At 43.6% G+C, this 19,910-nt stretch overlaps 1 protein-coding gene across 5 annotated transcripts in view; it reads left to right on the forward strand.

Annotated features, from left to right (window-relative positions):
• The window catches only part of FOXO3 (forkhead box O3), a gene marked incomplete at both ends in the record, with an annotated part of 113,271 nt that overhangs the window by 66,867 nt on the left and 26,494 nt on the right, over positions 1–19,910 (forward strand). Inside the window, one exon of one of the 5 annotated variants that reach the window (XM_079716692.1) lies at positions 6,543–6,596. The exons of the other annotated variants lie outside the window; for them this stretch is intronic. Within the exon in view, the coding sequence (XP_079572818.1) occupies positions 6,543–6,596 (54 nt within the window). Of the gene's footprint in view, positions 1–6,542; positions 6,597–19,910 lie in introns of those variants that run through there. 5 annotated transcript variants of the gene reach the window in all.

Consider the following 19,910-nt stretch of genomic DNA (forward strand, 5'->3'; position numbering starts at 1 on the left):
TAGAAATTTCAAGTAAACAATATGACCACAGTGAAAAATCCTAGTCCATTTTGGATAAGGGACTTTGGCTTGGACACTAGGGGGTGGATAGGGAGGAGTGAGAGTGTGTTTGTGTGTGTGTGTGTGTGTGTGTGTGTGTTTTGCATTGGCAAATAGAAGGATTTATCTTATCTGCTAACTGATTTTTTTAAAAAGATTGTATGTTTATAAACAATGCAGCATTATATATATATATATACATATACATATATATATATATATATAAAAGCAGAAGCAATATTGTAACAAATTTTATGTTCCTAAAAAGCTGCTGAGTGAAATTCTGGATTTTGTTCTTAAAAGAAGAATGGCATTTCTCCCTTACAAACCAATTTCTGTTATGAATGACCAAAAATTGTTAGGGACCAAGCTTGATGCATTTACTGCATGAAGGTCAAGCACTTAGATCATTATAATTCTGCCCCCTTTTCTGCCTGCAATACAGTGAGCTCTTTGATATGGCGATGCCCCATTCTCAAGATGAAGAAGGTCACGTGTTCTCAGGCATTAAGAGCATGATCTACTCTTTTTTCAGTTCCCTGTTATAAGTGGCTGTTGAGGGTAAAGTTGAAGGGGGAAGCTGGCCTCATGAATGGCTTTTGTCTACCTATGTACTGTTTTTTAGTTTTCTTTCACAGAAGTCAATTTGATTGCAACCTCTTAAAAGAAAAAGTTGAGTGTCGTGGAGCTGAGAAGTCCACAGATGGCCTTCAGTCTGGCTCAGTTACTCCAGTTTTTATCACATACTTGCTAGTGGAGTTTTGATTGCCTCCAAATGTTCAAGCATGTGACTTCTTTATACTGCACTGGGAACTGGTCCTTCTGCTAAGGAGGCCATGGGGGTTGTTACATGGGCCCTGGAGCCAGTCCGCCTCGGTTCAATACATGGCTCCACTTGTTAGCTATTTGGCCATGGGGAGATTATTTAACTCCTCTGCTCACAGTTTTCTCATCTGTAAAATGGGTTTAGTGCAACCTCAGGCATGAAAAAAATGCCTGGCACAAAGAAAGCACTTGGTAAACGCTAACAGCTATTGTTACATGTGTATGTAAATTTATTTAGAGATGCAGTTCAGACATTGAGCATGAGAAGGAGGGTGAGGATGGGGTTTCTCTCTAGGTGACAAGAGGATACTACCTTGAGCAGTTCAAGTATTCAGAGATAAGACTGAGCTGGGGTTGAAGGCAGTAGCACTGGAAAGGTTCAGGGGTGACCTCCTCCCAACCTCACAGCCAATGGGAAGGGAGAAGCTTATGCTTTGACTGCTGGGCATTCTTTCTTGCCCTGTCAGATGCATTTGCTAATGATTTAAGCTATACAGTTGTCCCTCGGAATCCATGGGGGATAGGTTCCAGGACCCCCGCAGATTCCAAAATCCACAGTTCCCAAAATCTGTGGATGCTCAAGTTCCTCATATAAAATGGCGTGCTATTTGCATATAACTGTGGCACATCCTCCTGTAAACTTTAAATCATCTCTAGATTACTTATAATACCTAATACCATGTAAATGCTATATAAATAGTTGTAAATACAATGTAAACCTTGTATAAATAGATGCTGGTGTGCAGCAAATACAAGTTTTGCTTTTTGGAACTTTCTGGAATTTTTTACTCCAAATATTTTTGATCCAAGGTTAGTTGAATCTGTAGATGCAGAATGCACAGGTAGGGAGGGTTGACTATAATTCCTAGAGTGGTTGAAACCAGGTTGTGTATTTGGATTTTTTTCCCCTTCTGCTTTGGCTTCTCTTTGGAACAAAAGCCAGCTCCAATGGAAACTAGACCGTTAAAAGTTTTGCATGTATGGGATTTGTTTCAGAGTAATTGGGGGTGGCAGAAGGGGGATTGAGTGGGTAGGGGATAGATATAATATATATATATAGTATAATAAGATTGCTCATGAGGCTGAATGATGAGTAGGTAGGGGTTTATCATAACATTCTTTCTACTTTTGCATATGTTTGAAACTTTCCATAAGAGTTTTTTAAAAAATTGAGCAAAAAATGCAAGTTGCATAACAATACAGACAGTGAGATACCATTTATATGAAGTTTTAAAATATGCAAAGAATATTATGTAATATTTATACATATATACTTATATAGTAAAAATTTAAACTTTTATAAAAAATAGTAAATACTAACTTTAGGATAGTGGTTAGCTCCAAGGAAGGTGGAAGAGAAGTGAAATGAGCAGGGGATACATGGTGTTTCACCTGTATCTGTAATGTTTTATTTATTTTTTAAAAAAAGTTATTTGAAGCAAGTATGGCAAAATATTAAGATTTGTTAAAGTTGAGGAGTGGGTACATGGGTGTTTGTTATAGTCTATGTAGCTTTTTTTTCCTTTTGAAAATATATCACAATAAAAAGAATAATAATGCTATGATTCTATATCAAGAAGTGTTCTTAGACATGTCAGGAACCAAGCTTCAACAGGGCTGAGCGGCGCTATCCTTTCTATTAGAGACACACGGCCCGACACAGCACTTCACGTTGTGGCGTACATGGCCCCTCATATGGCTGCACAGGGCAGAAGCCCTCATGAGTCAGGAGAGACGGAGGTAGGGGATCAGAGTGAAAGGCGGTTAGCTATGGCACTGTTTTCTGGAACATGCTGACTTGTTGCCTTCATCAGAAAGTTTGGGCCAAGTCATGGGGGATGAGTGAGTTACAATGACTTGAGTGTTTAGAAGCAACAAAGAAAAGGGAGATTTTTTAAAAAAGCATATCTTTTGTGTATAATTTAATAACTGGTTCCCTTGATAAGACTTCTCAGTAAAAAAGAAAGCTGGTTCTACTACTGATTGGTTGGTTGTCTGAGTGGTAATCTTGTCAGCCTTTCCACACAAGGCAGGATTAAGCTGTGTCACACCCTTGGCCTGGCAGGCAAGCCCTCCGTTTGGAGAGTGAGAAGATAGACTGTTCTGAGGCCTGGGTTCATGGCCTACTTCCAAAACGTGACCCGCACCTCCATGCCTCCCCACCTGCTTCTGGGAAGGAAGGCTCGGAGATGGGAGCGATCTCTGTGCCCAGGTCTCATTCTGTGTGTGACTTAATATATTTGTAGATGTTGGGGGTAGTGAGTGTGCAGTGTACACACGTAAAATGTTAACTTGGTCTCGAGGGGAATATAGATGTAAGATGTTAATTGCTGTGGTATTTTTGTTCACTAAACCTATGAATAGGAGATCACTTGTTTCCTATGCTCAAAAGAGAGGAAAGGATAAACCCAACATGCCGTACAGGTTAAACTTTCTGCTAATAGAGCAAATGCTGTTTTGAGCCTGCATGGAGGTGGGGAAGGGGTGTGTAGTCAGGGGACCAAGCATCTCAGAGACCCTGCTTTGAGCCCTGTGGGCTGGTATCCTGGAGTCTGAGGAAGAAGGTGACGAGAAGACCAGAGCAGCCCTTCACCACACGTCTCGGGGAATAGCCTCCTCTAAATAGAGATGGAGGTCTCTAGTGTGTGTTCTGGAAGTTTATGAGGATGAACATAGATGTGAAGGGACCTCCCTTTGGTGTATTCCTGGTGAGAAAGCACAGGAAGCACAGACCACCGGACTAGCAGCCACCGATGAGATCTGTGTTCCCAGAGAGGACTCACTTTACGTGCTATACCCATGCAGGCTTATTTGCATTCCCTGGAAGAATTTGAGAGGTTATGAGACCCAGGTGACATGGGCAGCTCTGCAACTTGCTCCCAGTCAGACCCATCGACCTGCCTCTGTTTAAGTCCCAGCTGTTCCAAACGAACAGCCCTGTGGATGGATCTGAAGATCTGATGAGCAGGAATGGATGGGGGAGAGGTGTAGACTTCTGCAGAGTGAGGGGCTTCCTTAGTGCTGGGCAGGGCTCTGCCACACTGCCTTTGTCCTTTATTTTAGTTTCCAACTTTGTTGTCCTTTAATAAAGTTTTCCTCAAAGCTGGCAAAAAATAAAATAAAATAAATTGCAGTATTAAAAGAACATACATATAATTGAGAGGTTATTTTGTATTACCTATTTTTGTGTTCTGTAACTGTTTGGCCAGTAGTTGAGCACCACTTGGGAAAAAAATATATTTAAGTTTGATGAGTCCATGTGAGCATGCGAATCAGTAGCTTCTTGAGGTGCTGCTGGGTCCAGTGGCAACATCTAGAACACAGTTAGAAAGCCAGAAGCCGCCTAGAACGAGGCAGAGGGCTTTGTCTTAGAGTCCTGCTCCTCTTGTACCTTGTTATGGATTTTAAAGTGTCTAAATCCAGCTGTTGGTTCTCTTCCAGAATAGTGGGGGCCATAACAGAATGGTGTAATTCACCTCTGAGTGTTTTCAGGGATGTATAAAAGTGGTATTAGATGAGTTAAGCCTGTATGGGTTTACTATACATATCAGACTCTCAATAAAGTTGGAAATAGTTCATTTTCCTGGAGGTGCGGTTCTCTAAGGCTGCCTTTCCCCCAAGACTTTCCTAGTGCCGCTCTTTCTTTCCTGCTGAGTTTTTCTGTGAAAGTCGGCAGTGTGTCCTGTCCTCTAGTCCTCGTCTTTTCCGCGTCCTCTTCAGTAACTTTTTGGTCATCCGCTCCTTAGCTAATATTATCTCTGTTAAAAAATATTTTTTCCTCACTTCAGTTGAATGATTATAATGTCCAAGTTTTCTGACATATTTCTAAAGGTAGGCACTTATCAAAAACATTCTGAAATTCTCGTGTGTTCATAAAAATTTAATTTGTTAAGCAAATATATGTCCAATGCCAAGTCAGTAAAACAGGACAGAAAATTATGTTTTCAAATTTGTAAAGCAAATATACGTAGAAGAAAACAATGAAAATAAAATATGTCGAACTGTCAGCAGTTAGCGTGGTTGGACTATGAGTAACCTACTTCCCCTGTTTTCTGCATGTTCAGGAGTCTCGTTATTTGTGTGCTTATATTTGCCACCAGTCCATCTGGCATTTTCTCGTGTGTGGGACAGTGGAGTGTAAGAGCAGTCTTTTTCAAATGCAGTCCCAGGAGACCCCAGGGCTCCTCAGAGGGGCTGCAGGCCCGGAGAGAAGGTTGGGGTTGTGGGTAGGGCCTCTGGGTCTTCTAGCCCCACTTTATCCAGAGGGTTGCCACTTCGATTTGCTCTGTGAATCAAGGTTTGCCTAAGGTTTCATTTGGGGAAAGGATTCTACTGCTGAGCATAAGGTTTGAAAACCACTGCTGTAGAGAGAAGAGCAAACCCTGGCATCGGAGCCAGGAACCCTGGGTGTGGGCCCTGGCCAGCTCTAACCAGCAGCGGGTGGCCTTGTGTGTCCCTTCAGTTCTCTTCACTCTGGTGTTCCCATCTCTGAGTTGAGGCGTTAGGGTGAGGTGGTGTCTGGAAGTCCCTTACGGCTCTGGCACCTCGGGACATTCCACGCAGGTGATGTAAAAAAGGAAAAGGGACCTGGTGGCGCAGTGGTTGAGAGTCTGCCTGCCGATGCAGGGGACACGGGTTCGTGCCCCGGTCCGGGAAGATCCCACATGCCGCGGAGCGGCTGGGCCCGTGAGCCATGGCCGCTGAGCCTGCGCATCCGGAGCCTGTGCTCCGCAATGGGAGAGGCCACAGCAGTGAGAGGCCCGCGTATCGCAAAAAAAAAAAAGGAAAAGGGAAAGAGAGCCGTGATTCCCAGCGTCCTTCTGCTGCCCACACCTGGAGGACCAGAGACCCCTTTAGCAAGCCCCACGTTTGGGAGTTTGGGTTTTAGCTTGTGATTTGTTTTCTAATAGGAGTGTGTGGCTAAGACGAGGGACAAGAGGAGCCAGCACAGTGATGTGTGTTGCTGTTTTTAGATTAGAGGTCTGGGCTCTTTAGAGAAAGTGGATGGTGATTACCCTCAGCTTAAAGTTATTCCAAATTGACAGTAGGAAAAAGGCCAGAAACATGTACCTTGTCCTGGCTGACTGGTCTGGGGTGTTCATTTTCAGAATTCCTTCCTGCTGCTGTGTCCATACTATCTAGATGGTCTCAGATGGGTGTGAGGAAGCTACACTCCCTCTGACATGTGGGCTGTGACAGGAGACCTTTCACATTAATGGACCAAGAGGAAAGGTCACCTCAGGATCTGTCCTTTCTTGCTGGAGAGGCCTGGAGCCCTGGCACCAGTTTGCTCCTCTGACCTGAAGATAGGGCGTTCTCCTTCAGACCACCTCTCACAGCCACCTCAGATGAGGCCCAGACCCTGCTTCCTTTCGCAGGCAAAGCATAATCTCTTCACCAGGAGCCCTCTGGGGAAGGAAGAAGGAACTCCATTGGTGGCTACGCTACTTATGCATTAGCTTTTTGACTTTTGGGAAAGCTTTCATCTCCATGTACGTAAAGTATATGGTGTTGTAAATAAAATCTAAAGTTCAGCTTGTTGGTCAGAAGTGCATTGGACTGAAATGTGAGAAAGCCAGATGAGGCTGCCTTGTTTCTTACTGTACTGTGCTCAGAAAGCATTCCCTGGGACAGAAAACCCTGCTTAAGCGTGGGTGCAGCGACCCCCGGTGACAGCAATGACAGGGGCACTTCAGAAAGGAGCAAGTGAACCTGGACCCTGTTTCACGCAGGTTTGGGTTTGCTCCCAGGTTAATTAACACTCCCTCCTATCCCTATCCCATCCCCCCAAAAATCCATCCTCTGCAATTACCTAGGCACCGTTTCAAACAATTTAATTTGAATAAATTAAGTATGGACTAACTCTCCCCAAAAAGTACAATGAATTTTAAGAGGACAAAACTTGGATCATCAATACATTGTGGTCTCTGTCCTATAGCACAGAATTTTACTGTTTGTTTCCTTTCTAAATATTGCTCGAACACCACACTGCATTCATCAAACCATTGTCAGTCACTCTGAGGTACAAGAAGAGTAGAAAACTCACTTCTTGGCTCTCGGAGTTTCCAAGCTACTCGAAGAGGCAGCAGCCAACAGAAAACCATAGTTCAAAACTGCAAAGCACTGAGTATAAGATAGTTGTACTTTTAAACATGGAGTATCTGTCCTGCAGGCCCACAGCAGTGATCTGAATGGGGTGGAGCCAGCCTTGCTGCAGGCGGTGAGCTCGGAGCTGGAATTTGAAGGAAGGATGAGTGTGAGGGGGAGGCGAGGCAGTGCTCCTGGAGAGATTTGTGGAAGGAAGCAAGCAGATTGCTTTCATTGGAGGAGGAAGGTAGAGGTGAGGTTGTGTGTTAATAGAAGAGGTTGAGGGTTTGAAAGCATGTGCACAACGGCTGAAAAGCTTAGCTGCACCACAGTAGACATTATGGTCATCTTTGGCAGAATTTTTCAGGTGCCGTAATTTGGGCAGCAATACATATAGGCTGAGCTGAAATGGAGATACCCCTTGCCCCCCAGGTTGGCCATGTGCTTCCCCATGTAGGCCTCTTATGTCAGATCACCAAGTGCTTTAACAGCAACACACTGTACTTTTATGAACCTTCAGCACATATTAAATAAATTCACAAAGATATGCTTCATCAGTAACAAAAAATGACAGAATTTCATGCAGATGTAGTTCCATTTATCCTGATGTTTAATTTTTTTCTATCATTTTCAGCTGTGTGAACTTCTTAGCATCCACTGTGTAGCCTGTTTAAGATATTTAATCAATTTGAGTTTTTTGATCCTTCACAATTTCATACGTACAATTAGTAGATATGAAATTAGTTATTAATCGTACAGCTCATGAATGCCTTCCAGACTTCCTTCCTACTAACTGCCTTGAATGATTTTACTCTTACGTGTTTGGTTTTTCTACAGAGTTGATGGATCCCATTCATTCATAAAAGTTGATCCAACAAATATCTATTTGGCCCTACTATGTGCTGAGCACTGCTCTAGGTATTGAGCTCCCAGTTGTTACTGATTAGAAACAAAACTCAGTATTTCAGTGTGATAGGATTGTTTTAGCTCATGTTGGTTTCTTATGATGCCTTTGAATTTAAGCTATAGATTTATTTTGAAATATTTCATCAATAGCAAAAAACAAACAGTCTTACTAATGCTATTAAAACATTTCTGAAAATGCTTTAGAAAGTAATCAGTTTTGGTAAATTCACCACATTGAGTGTTGGCAGGTTGGTCTGCTTCTCCCACCTAAGGCCCTAAAGAACCAGAACCTCCACGAACCCACTAAGCAGTTTGGACACAACTGGGTTAGCTGATCTCTGAAGTCCCTTCCCATTCTAAAATTCCATCTTAACTTCTTGGTGCCATTTTTCTCCTGGATAGGAATAACATTTAACTTACCAAGTAGACAGAGTTGTGATGACTACTTGATACAGACGTAAGGCGTCATTCCCCCTAATCCATTTTGGGGTCTTTTCCTCTCTGTAGTGGCTTGGTTGCCCCCATAGCGGCAGGATGGGACCTGAGGACTGGGGAGTGCAGAAGCAGCCATGGAAACACGAGGATGTGGGGTGGAGGACATGCTCAGGTGTGCTGTGTGCGGTGGGTCTAGAGATGTCCCCCAGAAGACAGAACAAGTAGTACCCTACAACCAAAATCCCTCATGTGCTTTGCTTGTAAAGGATAAACTTTTCATTATACCCTGAATACAGATGCCATTCCTTGTATTAAGACCTGTCTGGCGCTTCCCTGGTGACGCAGTGGATAAGAATCTGCCTGCCAATGCAGGGGACATGGGTTCGATCCCTGGTCCGGGAAGATCCCACAGGCCGCGGAGCAACTAAGCCCACACACCACAACTACTGAGCCTGCGCTCTAGAGACCGGGAGCCACAACTAGTGAGCCCACGGGCCTAGAGCCCGTGCTTCGCAACAAGAGAAGCCACCGCAATGAGAAGCCCACGCACCGCAACGAAGAGTAGCCCCCGCTCGCCGCAACTAGAGAAAGCCTGCGTGCAGCAACGAAGACCCAATGCAACCAAAAAAAAAAGAACGACCTGTCTAGACAAGTGGGCCAAGTGGAAGAGCATCCTGCATGCTTCTGTTCTGCATCCTGCATGGAATTTGGGAAGAAGAATGCAAGAGTATATGAAACTTGAAATAAAAAGCCTTAATAATTCAGACCTTGAGAGCAGTACCCAAACTCAATAATGAATAATACAGGTCATTGAAGTTTTAAGAAATACATTTAAGAGGGCTTATTGACAAGAGGCCCTGCTTATTATAAATATAACATCACTTTGGGGAAAACGTCAGGGTAGCGTGCAGGATGTTCACATTCATATAAACAAAAACTATAGAAAATAATAGCAACATCTACAAAGGTTGTGTCTGGAGGGCCAATTATGAGATTTTTTTCTCTGCTTCATACTTTTCTAATCTTCTTAGTTTTTTAGAATAAGCATATATGACTTTGGTAATCAAAGAAAAGTTGAAGACAAAACAGAAAGGCTCAACAGCTAGCAAATAACCAAGATCTTGGAAAATTAGAATAATTTGCATATGGCAGGAGTGGCACTCTAAGTTACTTTAGTCCTTTCTCTGAACCTAGAATTTTAACTCTTAACTTGCCTTGTTTGGGACAGTTGCTGCAAGAGTCACAGGTAGGATTGTCTGATTCCTGTCTGAGTAACAGGAAGTCCAGTTACTGGTCCCACGGCTCATTCATCTCCAACTAATGCAACTTCAGTCTTCGTTATTGTTGAAGGCTGTTTTTAGTCCTTTGCATACGGGTGGAGCTCATTTGTAAGACTCCAGAACATAATGCATGTTTCACATGATCCAATAAGTGCATCTAAACTTCCTAACTTAAGAATTTCTACATGTTCTTCACTTCCTAATCTAGAGACTAACTCATACAATGTTAAATAGGCTTCCAGACTCTCGTTTCCCCACCCTTTGGTAACCTCTACGAAAACTTTACTGTAGGAGGAATTTTATTTCACCTCGGTTCTTGTGTAGTGCTATTCCACAGAGGATGACTTCATTTTTCTTTCATTCTTGTCATTTTACTGTGTAAACAACAAGTACCTTCTATATCCAGGGCCAGCTTGATGTTTTCAGACTTAGTCTACATTAAACTGTCTGAGGGCAGAAAGGACCAGGATGGGGCAAAGGGACAGGAAGGCTTGGGGAGGCCACCCAAAGACCCTAACTTATTTAAATGACTGTTTTTGACCATTTAGGTCGCCTCAGAACTAGCACGCACCCTCCCAAGTACCTAAAGATGGTGCTAGGTGGAGGTAAAGGCAGTGGGAATGCCAGGTCCTGAAAACAAGATGAGCAGACCTCAGAAGAAATCCACAGCTGCTCTATTTTGCTTATGTCCTTATGTTTATTTTCCTGGTTATGGATTGAAAGGGCTGCTTAACAGCAGTCCAGCAGTTTCTCCTCGTTGCTCAACTTTCCTTTCTGGCTAAACTGTAGGGGAGAGGATACATCCAGTGTGCTCTGCTTTGCTTTGCCCCTGCCCAGCCTGTGGCTGTGGGGCCCGTTGATGGAAAGCGTGTGGTCCAGAGCTGAGGTGCTGAGTTACGGTGTGGAGCGGGGGCAGGAAGGCCTGACTTCAGCATGGACTCCAGCTCTGTTTGCCCCTCAGGGCGTCTCTAAGTGGAAACACTTGCCAGGGGTCTCACGGATGAATAGTGGAAAAGCAAGTGGGAAATTGTAAAGTGCTTACTCTGGGATATACCCTTCCTTAGATAGTCATTATTTTCCCAAAGTGGAAGGATGGTCCTGTGGCCACTGTACCCAGTAGAGCCTGCCCAGCCGTGTCCTCTGCTGGGAAAGGCCTGCATGAGACTCAAGGGCCAGGACTGTGCCAGCCTCTGCCCACAGGCCCTGGGTCTTGTTCCGTCTCACCCCTTCGATGCATAGTGTTTGGACTCGAGCCAGACCCCTTGAGATCTGATCTTGGACCCTCCATGCACAGCATGCAGTCTTGAGCAGATTTCCTCAGGCTTCAGTTTTCTCATTTGCAAAATGGGGGATAATATGACTGCCATTGTTAGAACAGTGCTTAGTACATAATGAGCACTCAGTAAATGTTACCTCTTTAATTATGATTATGACTTGTGATTGTGATTTATTATCTATTATCCCTTGCTGGCATCTTCCCTAGCTTCTTCCCCTAGCACTCCCAGTACAGCTGTTACCAAGGCCACCAGGGATACCTCTTTCTTGCCAACGCTCACGGACAGTCTTCACCTCCTCCTCTTTCTGCATCTTTCAGCGGTGCCTGCTGTCTCCTTCTGGAAGATTCTCACACTCCCTCCTGTCTGGTGGCTCCTGTTCATTTGGGTCCTCGTTCTCTACCTGACCTCATGTTGCATGACTTCCAGGAGAACATCTCAGATTCTTTCTTCCTTTTTCTCTCTCGGTAAACGCATCCACCCTGCTGACTTTCACTGCTTGGTTGCTCATCCTCCAGTTCTTAGGTCTTCCTTGACTTTTCCGTCTAACCCTTAGGTCCGTCCAGCCCACCGCGGTTTTGTCTCTCATGGTGCCCTGTTGCTTTCCTTCGGAGCACTGTTCACAGCTTGTGATTGTGTCTGTGCTTTCATCACCATCCCTTGTCTCCCCCTCACCCCACAACAGTGTGAAATCCATGAATGAGACCAGGGACTGTCTTGTCCACCCGGGACATGGAAGGACCTTGGTAAATACCTGTTTGAATGACTGTGTGTTACGTGAGGCCCCTCTATTTCTTCCTCCACTGCTCCAGCCCCGACAATTCAGATGAGGCTGGTGGGAGAGGCTGCCCCTTTGTTGTTATTCCTTCCACTCCCTGCCACCCTAGATCCGCCCTCTGTGTCAGAGGGAGTCTTATGGGATTGTGCCTTTTCCCTTTTACCTCTAGCCACGGTCATCTTCACGTGATAGCATCCTCAAAGTTAACCATCAGAAGACTAACATCAGCACCAGTGGCTAGTGCTGGGGAAGCCATCAGGATGGAGCGTCCTGGGGGGTTTGCTCAAATCCCTAAGCAAAAGGAAATTGGGCCGATGTACGACATTCATACCTAAGGACAAAATGTTAGTAAACTAAAATCACTTTCCAAAACAGCTGTTAGTCCATTAAACATTTATTGTGATTTGGAGGGGGTTTTCTTCCCTTTTAAAATCAGGGTGGTTGCAGTTTAATGACAAAGAGTGCCCAGCCCTGTGCTAGGAGTTTCAAGGGAGACACCAGAGAAGTTGGTGGTCCTGGCCCAATGGCCTTGCCCTCTAGTGGGATATTGATGCCACAAACCGCCTTTCCAGAGCCAAGACTTCATGAGTTTGTTCATGAAGTGCCAGGAATGAACTCAATAGCATATCACAAAGAGGTTAAAAGATGTTGAAAGGGACAGTTTAAACTCTGAAATAACCCTTTACATCCCACACAGGCTTGGAGAGTAACTGTGTCGTATTTATCAGTGAAATGTATGTAAGATGTCAGTTACTAAGTAAGCTCCTTTCCTCTGAGTAAATCACCCATCTTTTCTTCTCCTGGGGATGGCTCCCTTTTCACCAGCAGGCAAAGACTACGAACCATAGTGCATACATAACTGGGAATATTCAAGACTCTTTCCCCAGCATGTTTTTTCTCACATATTGGTGAAATTAGGCAGCATAATTAAACATTTGTAATGCTGCCCTATTTGGCCTTCATAGATGCAATTTTTAATATCCCGCCTTTAGACATGAAAAATTGAGACAGTCATGTGGTATCTTAATGCAGTAAAGTTCCTATTCTTGTGTAGCATTCATTAGTCAGAATATTGGAATCGCTTTGTGACAAATTTCTTCATTTACTCAGTCCCTGGTTTTTGAAAATTCATTTTAGGGATAACTGACCACAATTTGGTTCAGTGGGAATAGAGAGTTGTTGTTGTTGTTTTAATACTCGTACTGGATGCTATCCCACACTGTCCAGATATGAGATTGTTGGTTTCTTATTAGATAGCATTTTTACTTTTTGGATTTAATGCTCTGGGCTTAAGTGGAGATTGGTGTATCACTGTGTCTGCCTTACTTTCCACTCATTTCATGTTGCTCCAAAGTCAGGAGAGCAAGCCCTTGTCCAAGTGAGAACATTTTGGCACGTTGTAGATACTCTTTGCTTACTGGCTGTTGACGTTATTTCTGATAGGTTTATAAAAATCATTGCTAAGGTGTGGCCCTGCATAATTCCCACGATTGGTAGAAATAGCTTTATATATCACTGTGAAAGTAATTCCTAGAAGCTAAGACCATATGTCTCTCTGAGCCATAATCCCCACAATTAATTTTTATGTCTTGAAACTGCAAAAGTGCTCTTTCTCTTGAAATACAGGTGTATCCAAAACAAGAAGTGTTAAGAGCCTCACCATAATACAGCCTCCTCACTTGCAAATGTGCTGAGCTCCTCTCCTTAGTGGCCTCCGCATCAGAACTTCTAAAACTTTAGAAGAGGCTGTGAGGTTTACTGTTTGCTCTGCCAGCCTTGTACCACTGAAGGATGACGGTGTCCCGCATGTACACAATCATTCATGGAAAAGCACTTTCAAAGTGCCCGATGACACGTACATCAAGGTGGATGGGAGACAGGCACAGAATGGCCTTTCTTGCTAGGTGTTTCTATTGCATTGTTTACCTGATGTGATTAGAAACCTCTCATTACCGTTATTAATAATTGTAATTTTGTAATCAACTATTTTTTGTTATCAATCTAATAATATATGCAAAAGTTGAGGGAGAGAGAGAGTGTGTGTGTGTAGAAGGGTGTACCAATAAGATTAATTCTTAAAAGTAGAGTTTCTGGGTCTATCAGTTAGGATTAGGTTTGCCTATGTATAATAGGAAACCCAAAATTAATAGTGAACTATTTTCATGTAAAAGAAGTCTAGGGGTGATATGGTCACTCTAAGGACTGACTGACGATCAGTCTTCTCTTATATCCTGTCCCACCTTAGCAGGTGGTTTTCATCCTCAAGGTTCCCCCTATGGTCGGTCCATCTAGATGTAGGCCAACAGGAATAAGAAAGGCAGAACAAAAGGGTCTCTCATCTGAGTCAGCTGCTTTTAATCTTGCTGGAAGTTCCACGGAACTCCTACTTCCATATTGTCACCCAGAACTAAGTCACATGACCACATCTAACTTCAAGGAAGGCTGGAGGTTTTCGTCTCTTTTTTTTCTGGGCAGCCATGTGCTTAGCTAAAAATCAGTGTTCTGTGGTGAGGAAGAAGAGGAGAATGGAGTGGTCTGTTCTACTAAGTCAAAGGTTATTTACATTTTTAATATCAGTAGATACTGATTTTTAAAGTTTGTACCCACTTAATACTTTTGCCCATCAGTCCAAAGGTTTATTTTCCCGGTTACCAAAAAAAAAAAAAAATCCGTGACTCTTAATTAAAAACAAAATGTTCTCTCCTACTATATTTGAATCGTGCAGTTCACTTGAAGCATGAGGATGATTTCTAATAAAATGAATAATATCCACGTTTTGAATTTCTAAGTGCTTCTGAAGTTTACGGCAGATGTCTTAACTTTATTTAGATCTGATACTTTATTTACTGTGATTTTCAATGCTAAAGGTAGACTTCCTTGGAGATGGAGAACCTGGGAAAAGAGTGTCTACCTCTGTAATGCTGGACTTCCTGGATTGTTTTACAGATGCTAACCTTACTCAGCCTGGTTTACTTCAAAAGAGGAAATAAAGGGGGAGTTCATTTATCCTTTCAAGAAGATGTATTGATAGTCTTCCATGCGTCAGGATAGAAAAAGGGACGTAGTTGTGCTTTCTTTTGCTATTTAACGCTTCCCAGTTTTTCTTCTATTAAAAACGTATGTAACTTCTTCATATTTTTATGCACCTTTTCCCCCCAAGAAATATTTTAATAATTATCACCAAACATAGTGCCACATAAGAGAGAGCTGTCAGGAGGAAGGACAGAAAAGCTATAGGACTTTTTAAATGTCCAAGTGCTATCTAAATCTTAAACCGTGGGCTTCCCTAGTGGCGCAGTGGTTGAGAATCTGCCTGCTAATGCAGGGGAGACAGGTTCGAGCCCTGGTCTGGGAGGATCCCACATGCCACAGAGCGACTAGGCCCGTGAGCCACAACTACTGAGCCTGCGCGTCTGGAGCCTGTGCTCCGCAACAACAGAGGCCGTGATAGTGAGAGGCCCGCACACCGCGATGAAGAGTGGCCCCCGCTTGCCACAACTAGAGAAAGCCCTCGCACAGAAATGAAGACCCAACACAGCAAAAATAAATAAATAAATAAAATCTTAAACCGTTATTTTAAAAATATTTTTAGACCTCCTATATGGATTTAGAGAGACAAAATAAAACCTATTTCCTATGGTAAGAATACCTTACTGTAGCTTAAATTGGTGTTCTTAAAATGGTGGGTTTTGCCATATTCTTTTGGCAGCTACTCTAGACTGAAAAGCACTAAAAAATTGATTACTTGCAAGTTGTTGCTAATAGTCCCTTATTTGTGTAGCCCTTGCCGGAGCCCAGGTTGGGGGCCCGGTATAATGTTAGTATCTGGAGTGTCTGTGTGGGAACCTGCTCCCCAAGTGGAGTGAGTTGACTCTAATTTACTCCTGGATGTCGCATTCTTTCCACATAGGTCCACAGATAGCGTCAGAGCACACTAACGTAATTTTCTGATTGATGTAAAGAGAACCAAAGAAAGCTTGTTGTGTTCGGTAGCCAAACTACTACACAGTGTGAGCAGAGTAGAACTGCTGGCCCACTTTATAGCACTCTAACTGATAAGTATTTCTTAAAGGGCACATTATTTGGCCGGTTGGCAACAATCCACCCGGCACTGGACATGTAGGTGCATGTGGACACTATAGTAAATATACGCCTCCTTTTGCCAAGAATGGAAGTAGGCTATCCAAGAGGAAAGGGAAGGGAAAAGAAAATACCAATTTCGTACGTACCAGAACATGTCTGGCTTAAATCAGTAGTTGAAAACTGTAGAGCATGAAATCTTGTAAGGTTTTTATGTTTCATAGTAGAGGCTTCTGGTTCATAGTTAATAAGCTAGAAAACGAACTCTCTTTTGAAAACTTGGAGTGTATAAACGTGCGTGTGCGTGTGTTTGCTCTTGGTTCAGGGGAACTGCCTAGTCCGTCTTCCTTTCCACAGGTCTGAAGCTGCTAAATACTGTCTGAAGAATGAAGAAAATGCATGTGGGAGAGCTAGCATGGAAGGAGGAGGGAACCCTGGGCTTCTGCCTACGTGACAGGTGGCAACAACAGTCACTGGGGCAAGGAGAAAGACCTTGAAAGCATTTCCATCAGGATTAGATTTGGGGCAGTCCATAGACAAGTCAAGGGGAGGAGGGAGAAATTCTTCCCTCTGAGAATGGCCCAGGGCTCCCTGATGGAGATCGGGCCCCTGCAGAAACTCAGCAGACGTTCCCTGGAGGACATAAATGTGGCTTGCTCTTGTGTTTGGTAGAGGAGGAAGGCAGAAGCGACAAACCCAAACCTGCGGCTCGCTCCGCTCTGCTCTTAAAAACAAACCGCAGCGTTGAGCAACCACTGAAAAAGATGGTGACGGATGCAGACAAAACACTGCAGAGTGACTATATCAGGAGCTTCTCTGTTCCCCCTGCCCCTCCCCCTTTTATTAGTGGTTTGCTTTCATAAAGCCTGTGGATCCTCAGCAGAGCCAGGTCAGAACATTCAAAATGCTGGAGCCATGTGCCTCGGCCTCTTACTTGTGACCTCATTTTCCTCTATCCCATTGTCTTGTGTTCTTTCTTATTCACGTAGGGGTAGAGAAGAGGGTTAGCTAGAGATGAATCGCCCAGTTTTATCTGGTGCAGTTAAGGAAGTGTCAGCAGTTCATAAACTAAAGCAGTAGACTGTCAGGAACTGGAAGGATCTGAGATTTGACCCTACCAGCCATGAGGCTCTTGGGTTGGAGGCAAAGGAATTTATTACTCACTGGTGACCCAGCAAGCAGCATGAGCAGCATATTTTCCATCAGGTCCATCCTTGCTCCCGAGTGTCCCATGGGAATGAGTGACACAGATGAGCCTAGGTTGATGCCTGCACACATAGTGTGTTCTGTTAATGGGAGAGGAACCCTGAGTTTGGGGATCCTAAGTCTCTTGTAATGAGCAGTCAGCATATCTCCCCTTTGCTCTGGAGGGTGATGCTGTCGCTGTCTTTCAAGGCTGTTTACTATGCAAATACAGACATCCTTGAAAGATAATCCAGCACTAAAGGCCATTAGTACTTTGCTTGCAAGATGTGCAGATACACCGTAGAATTGTCTCCCAACTTGAATTTGTTAACCTTATAAGAAGCTTAATGTGATTTCCTGTTCTATCCACAAATTAACATCAGGACTTGGCTATCTTTTTCACTTGGGGAGACTGCTGAGGTCATGGCTGTTTGAAAGAACCTAATGAACTTGTTCCTGGAGAAACAGGTATATTGGGTGATATTATTCCACGTAATGCCACAGAGAGTCTGAAGTGCATTACTTGAAGCTACCTTTGAACCTAAAAATGGCTCAGCAACATCTGTTCTTGGGTGTTTTTCCTCCCTTGTCTTGATGTGAGGGGATTAGTCTCAGTGGCCCCGTACGTACGACGATTTGTTAAGTCTTAGGGAAAGACCTAGGACCTGGTTGTGCTATGAGCTCACACACATTTCTTATTAGCAAATGAACAACCTAAGGGGGAAGAGTTAGAAACTTCAGGAAGTCCAGATGATGAGCCCCAGGAAGTTGGGGGAGAGGATCTGAGGGCTAAACCTGCCAAGTCAGACTCCACCAGGGAGGCAGTTGTAGAACCCAGGGGTCCTGCATCCTCAGAAGTGGCTTTGGAATCACTGACAGTGAGTGTAGGGGAACCAGGAGCCCTGGAGCACTCTGACACCTGCTGGGTGAGGCGTGGGCTCACCCCCCAACTCTCCGCCACACACTTAGAGTCTCATGTCTTACAGACTCTTAGTCTCCTGTGTGACTGTCCTTGCCAGTGAATATTATCCCTCCTGCCCTTTGGGTGATAGATTAATATCACCACTGATGCTAGTGCTTCCAGTTTCTTAAGTGCTTTCAAGCTTACCTAGCAGTGTACATGAAGAAGATTATAGCCTGGTACATAGTAGTATTAAAATACTGCATTCTTGTCATGGTTTTTAGAAACACTGAGATTTATCCCATGCATATTCAACCCACTTCATCATAATTTGGGGGATAGTGCTAATATTAACTTGCACATTTGAGAACATCCTAGATTATAAATTAAAATGTATCCTAGATTATAAATTAAAATACAAGTGGCTCAATCAATGTTTACTTCAGAAAAATGGAATGAATTACTGGCTCTTTGGTGAGTGGAAATGTCCTCTCCTTTCTTTATTTGATCATTTCATGTGGAATTTCAAGCTGGCTGGTGCTCATCTGTGCATGTAATTGGCACCCAGGAGTGTCCTGGAATAAATGGTTGATTCACTCAGCATTTAGCAACATCATTATATTGGTCATCAGTCACTTTTGCATCATGTGGTTTTAAACAAGAAGAAATCTTGCAAAACCAGTACAGTGAAATGCTGCACATGCAGGTGAGGTTTTCAGGTAGAGGGAGCAGTTCCTTAGGAGACTCCTTGTTAACTGAATTTCCCTGGGGTGTGGAGCGGAAAGAGGGTACTGTAGGCCGGAGTCATTTTGCAGAATTGACTGTTGTACTCTTTATTCCCATAAAGAAAAAGTCCATCAGTGGTGTGTTTGCAGGAGCCAACATGAGATACTCTGTTATGTGGCATTTATTTTCTTTTTCTGCTTATTTCACCAGTAACACCTTGATTTTTGATGACTACTAGAATAATTAACACTGACACTTGGAAGGTCGCCTGCTTCCAGATGCATATACACTTGTCTGTTTTGTAAATACTAGCCCCTACTTTTTCCTGCCCTAGCTGAAAAATATGCCTCCACCCCTACCAGTCTTTCCAGGGTGTGGGCCCATGTGTAACTGTGTGACTGTGCCCACACACTGGCATATATTTCAGAGCTACCAAAAAGAGATTCATTGCTCTTGAAATAACAAGACAAAAAAGAACCATTTTTTCTGAACCATAACATCTGAAGAGCTGGAAACAGTCAGTGTTTGTATGTGTGACGCTAAAGCCAGTGAATTCCATGTGAAGGGAGGGATTGTAAACTAAGAACAGAAAGGCAGTTTTCCTGGATTTCAGATGTCAAACTCTCAAGCTGTTTAACTCACCCACTCAGCACTTCCACATCCACCCTTTTAATGTGCTTGCATTTTCAATGATTTCTGTTTCTGCAGGATTTGATGCCAGAAGACAAATAATAAAATAGCATGCATATGAAGCCTTAAAGCAGTTTTCTACCAGAGTTTTTGATTGAGGCTAAACAGAAGTAACCTGATTGTGCTGTCAGTTGGCAGGCAAAAGGCATCGTATTTTAAAATTCACATAGTTTGAAAGCAAGCTAATCTTTTCTGGCTCAATAATAAGCTAATTACATGTTTTAAATAGCATAGAGCTGAGTCCCTGTTTCACATTAAGCCTTGAAATAGCAAGGTCCAGGGCAAAGCAGACATTTGCCTGATGTCTCTGGCTTCAGGACCTGTAGCAGGGTGCCAGCTATTGGGGGCTTGCATAGGCCTGCCAGGGACAACCAGGTAGACTGGCTTGACTCAGTTATGGGGTGATGGTCCCTGAGCACAGAGGCCACCAGATGTGCCTCTGAGGAAGGCCTGGACACTCAAAAGTTTAGGGCCGTGATCTTGTTTGGTCATTCCCTAAAATAGTGATCCCAGGTCAAGGTAGGACATGTCCATAGTGTCCCTTTTGGGGAGTGTCTGAGAAGAAAAGGCTCATTTCTAAAAATGATCCAGTTCCAACAAGGCTTGTTTCATAGTTAGTGCTTTTTCCACCTTCCACCCCCCACCCCCGCCTTTCATAGTCCTAGGGACCACGTACAGAAACTTAGAGCTGGGAACACTTAATT

Source organism: Hyperoodon ampullatus (assembly GCF_949752795.1).
Source record: "Hyperoodon ampullatus genome assembly, chromosome: 12".
NCBI classification, from domain to species: Eukaryota; Metazoa; Chordata; class Mammalia; order Artiodactyla; family Ziphiidae; genus Hyperoodon; species Hyperoodon ampullatus.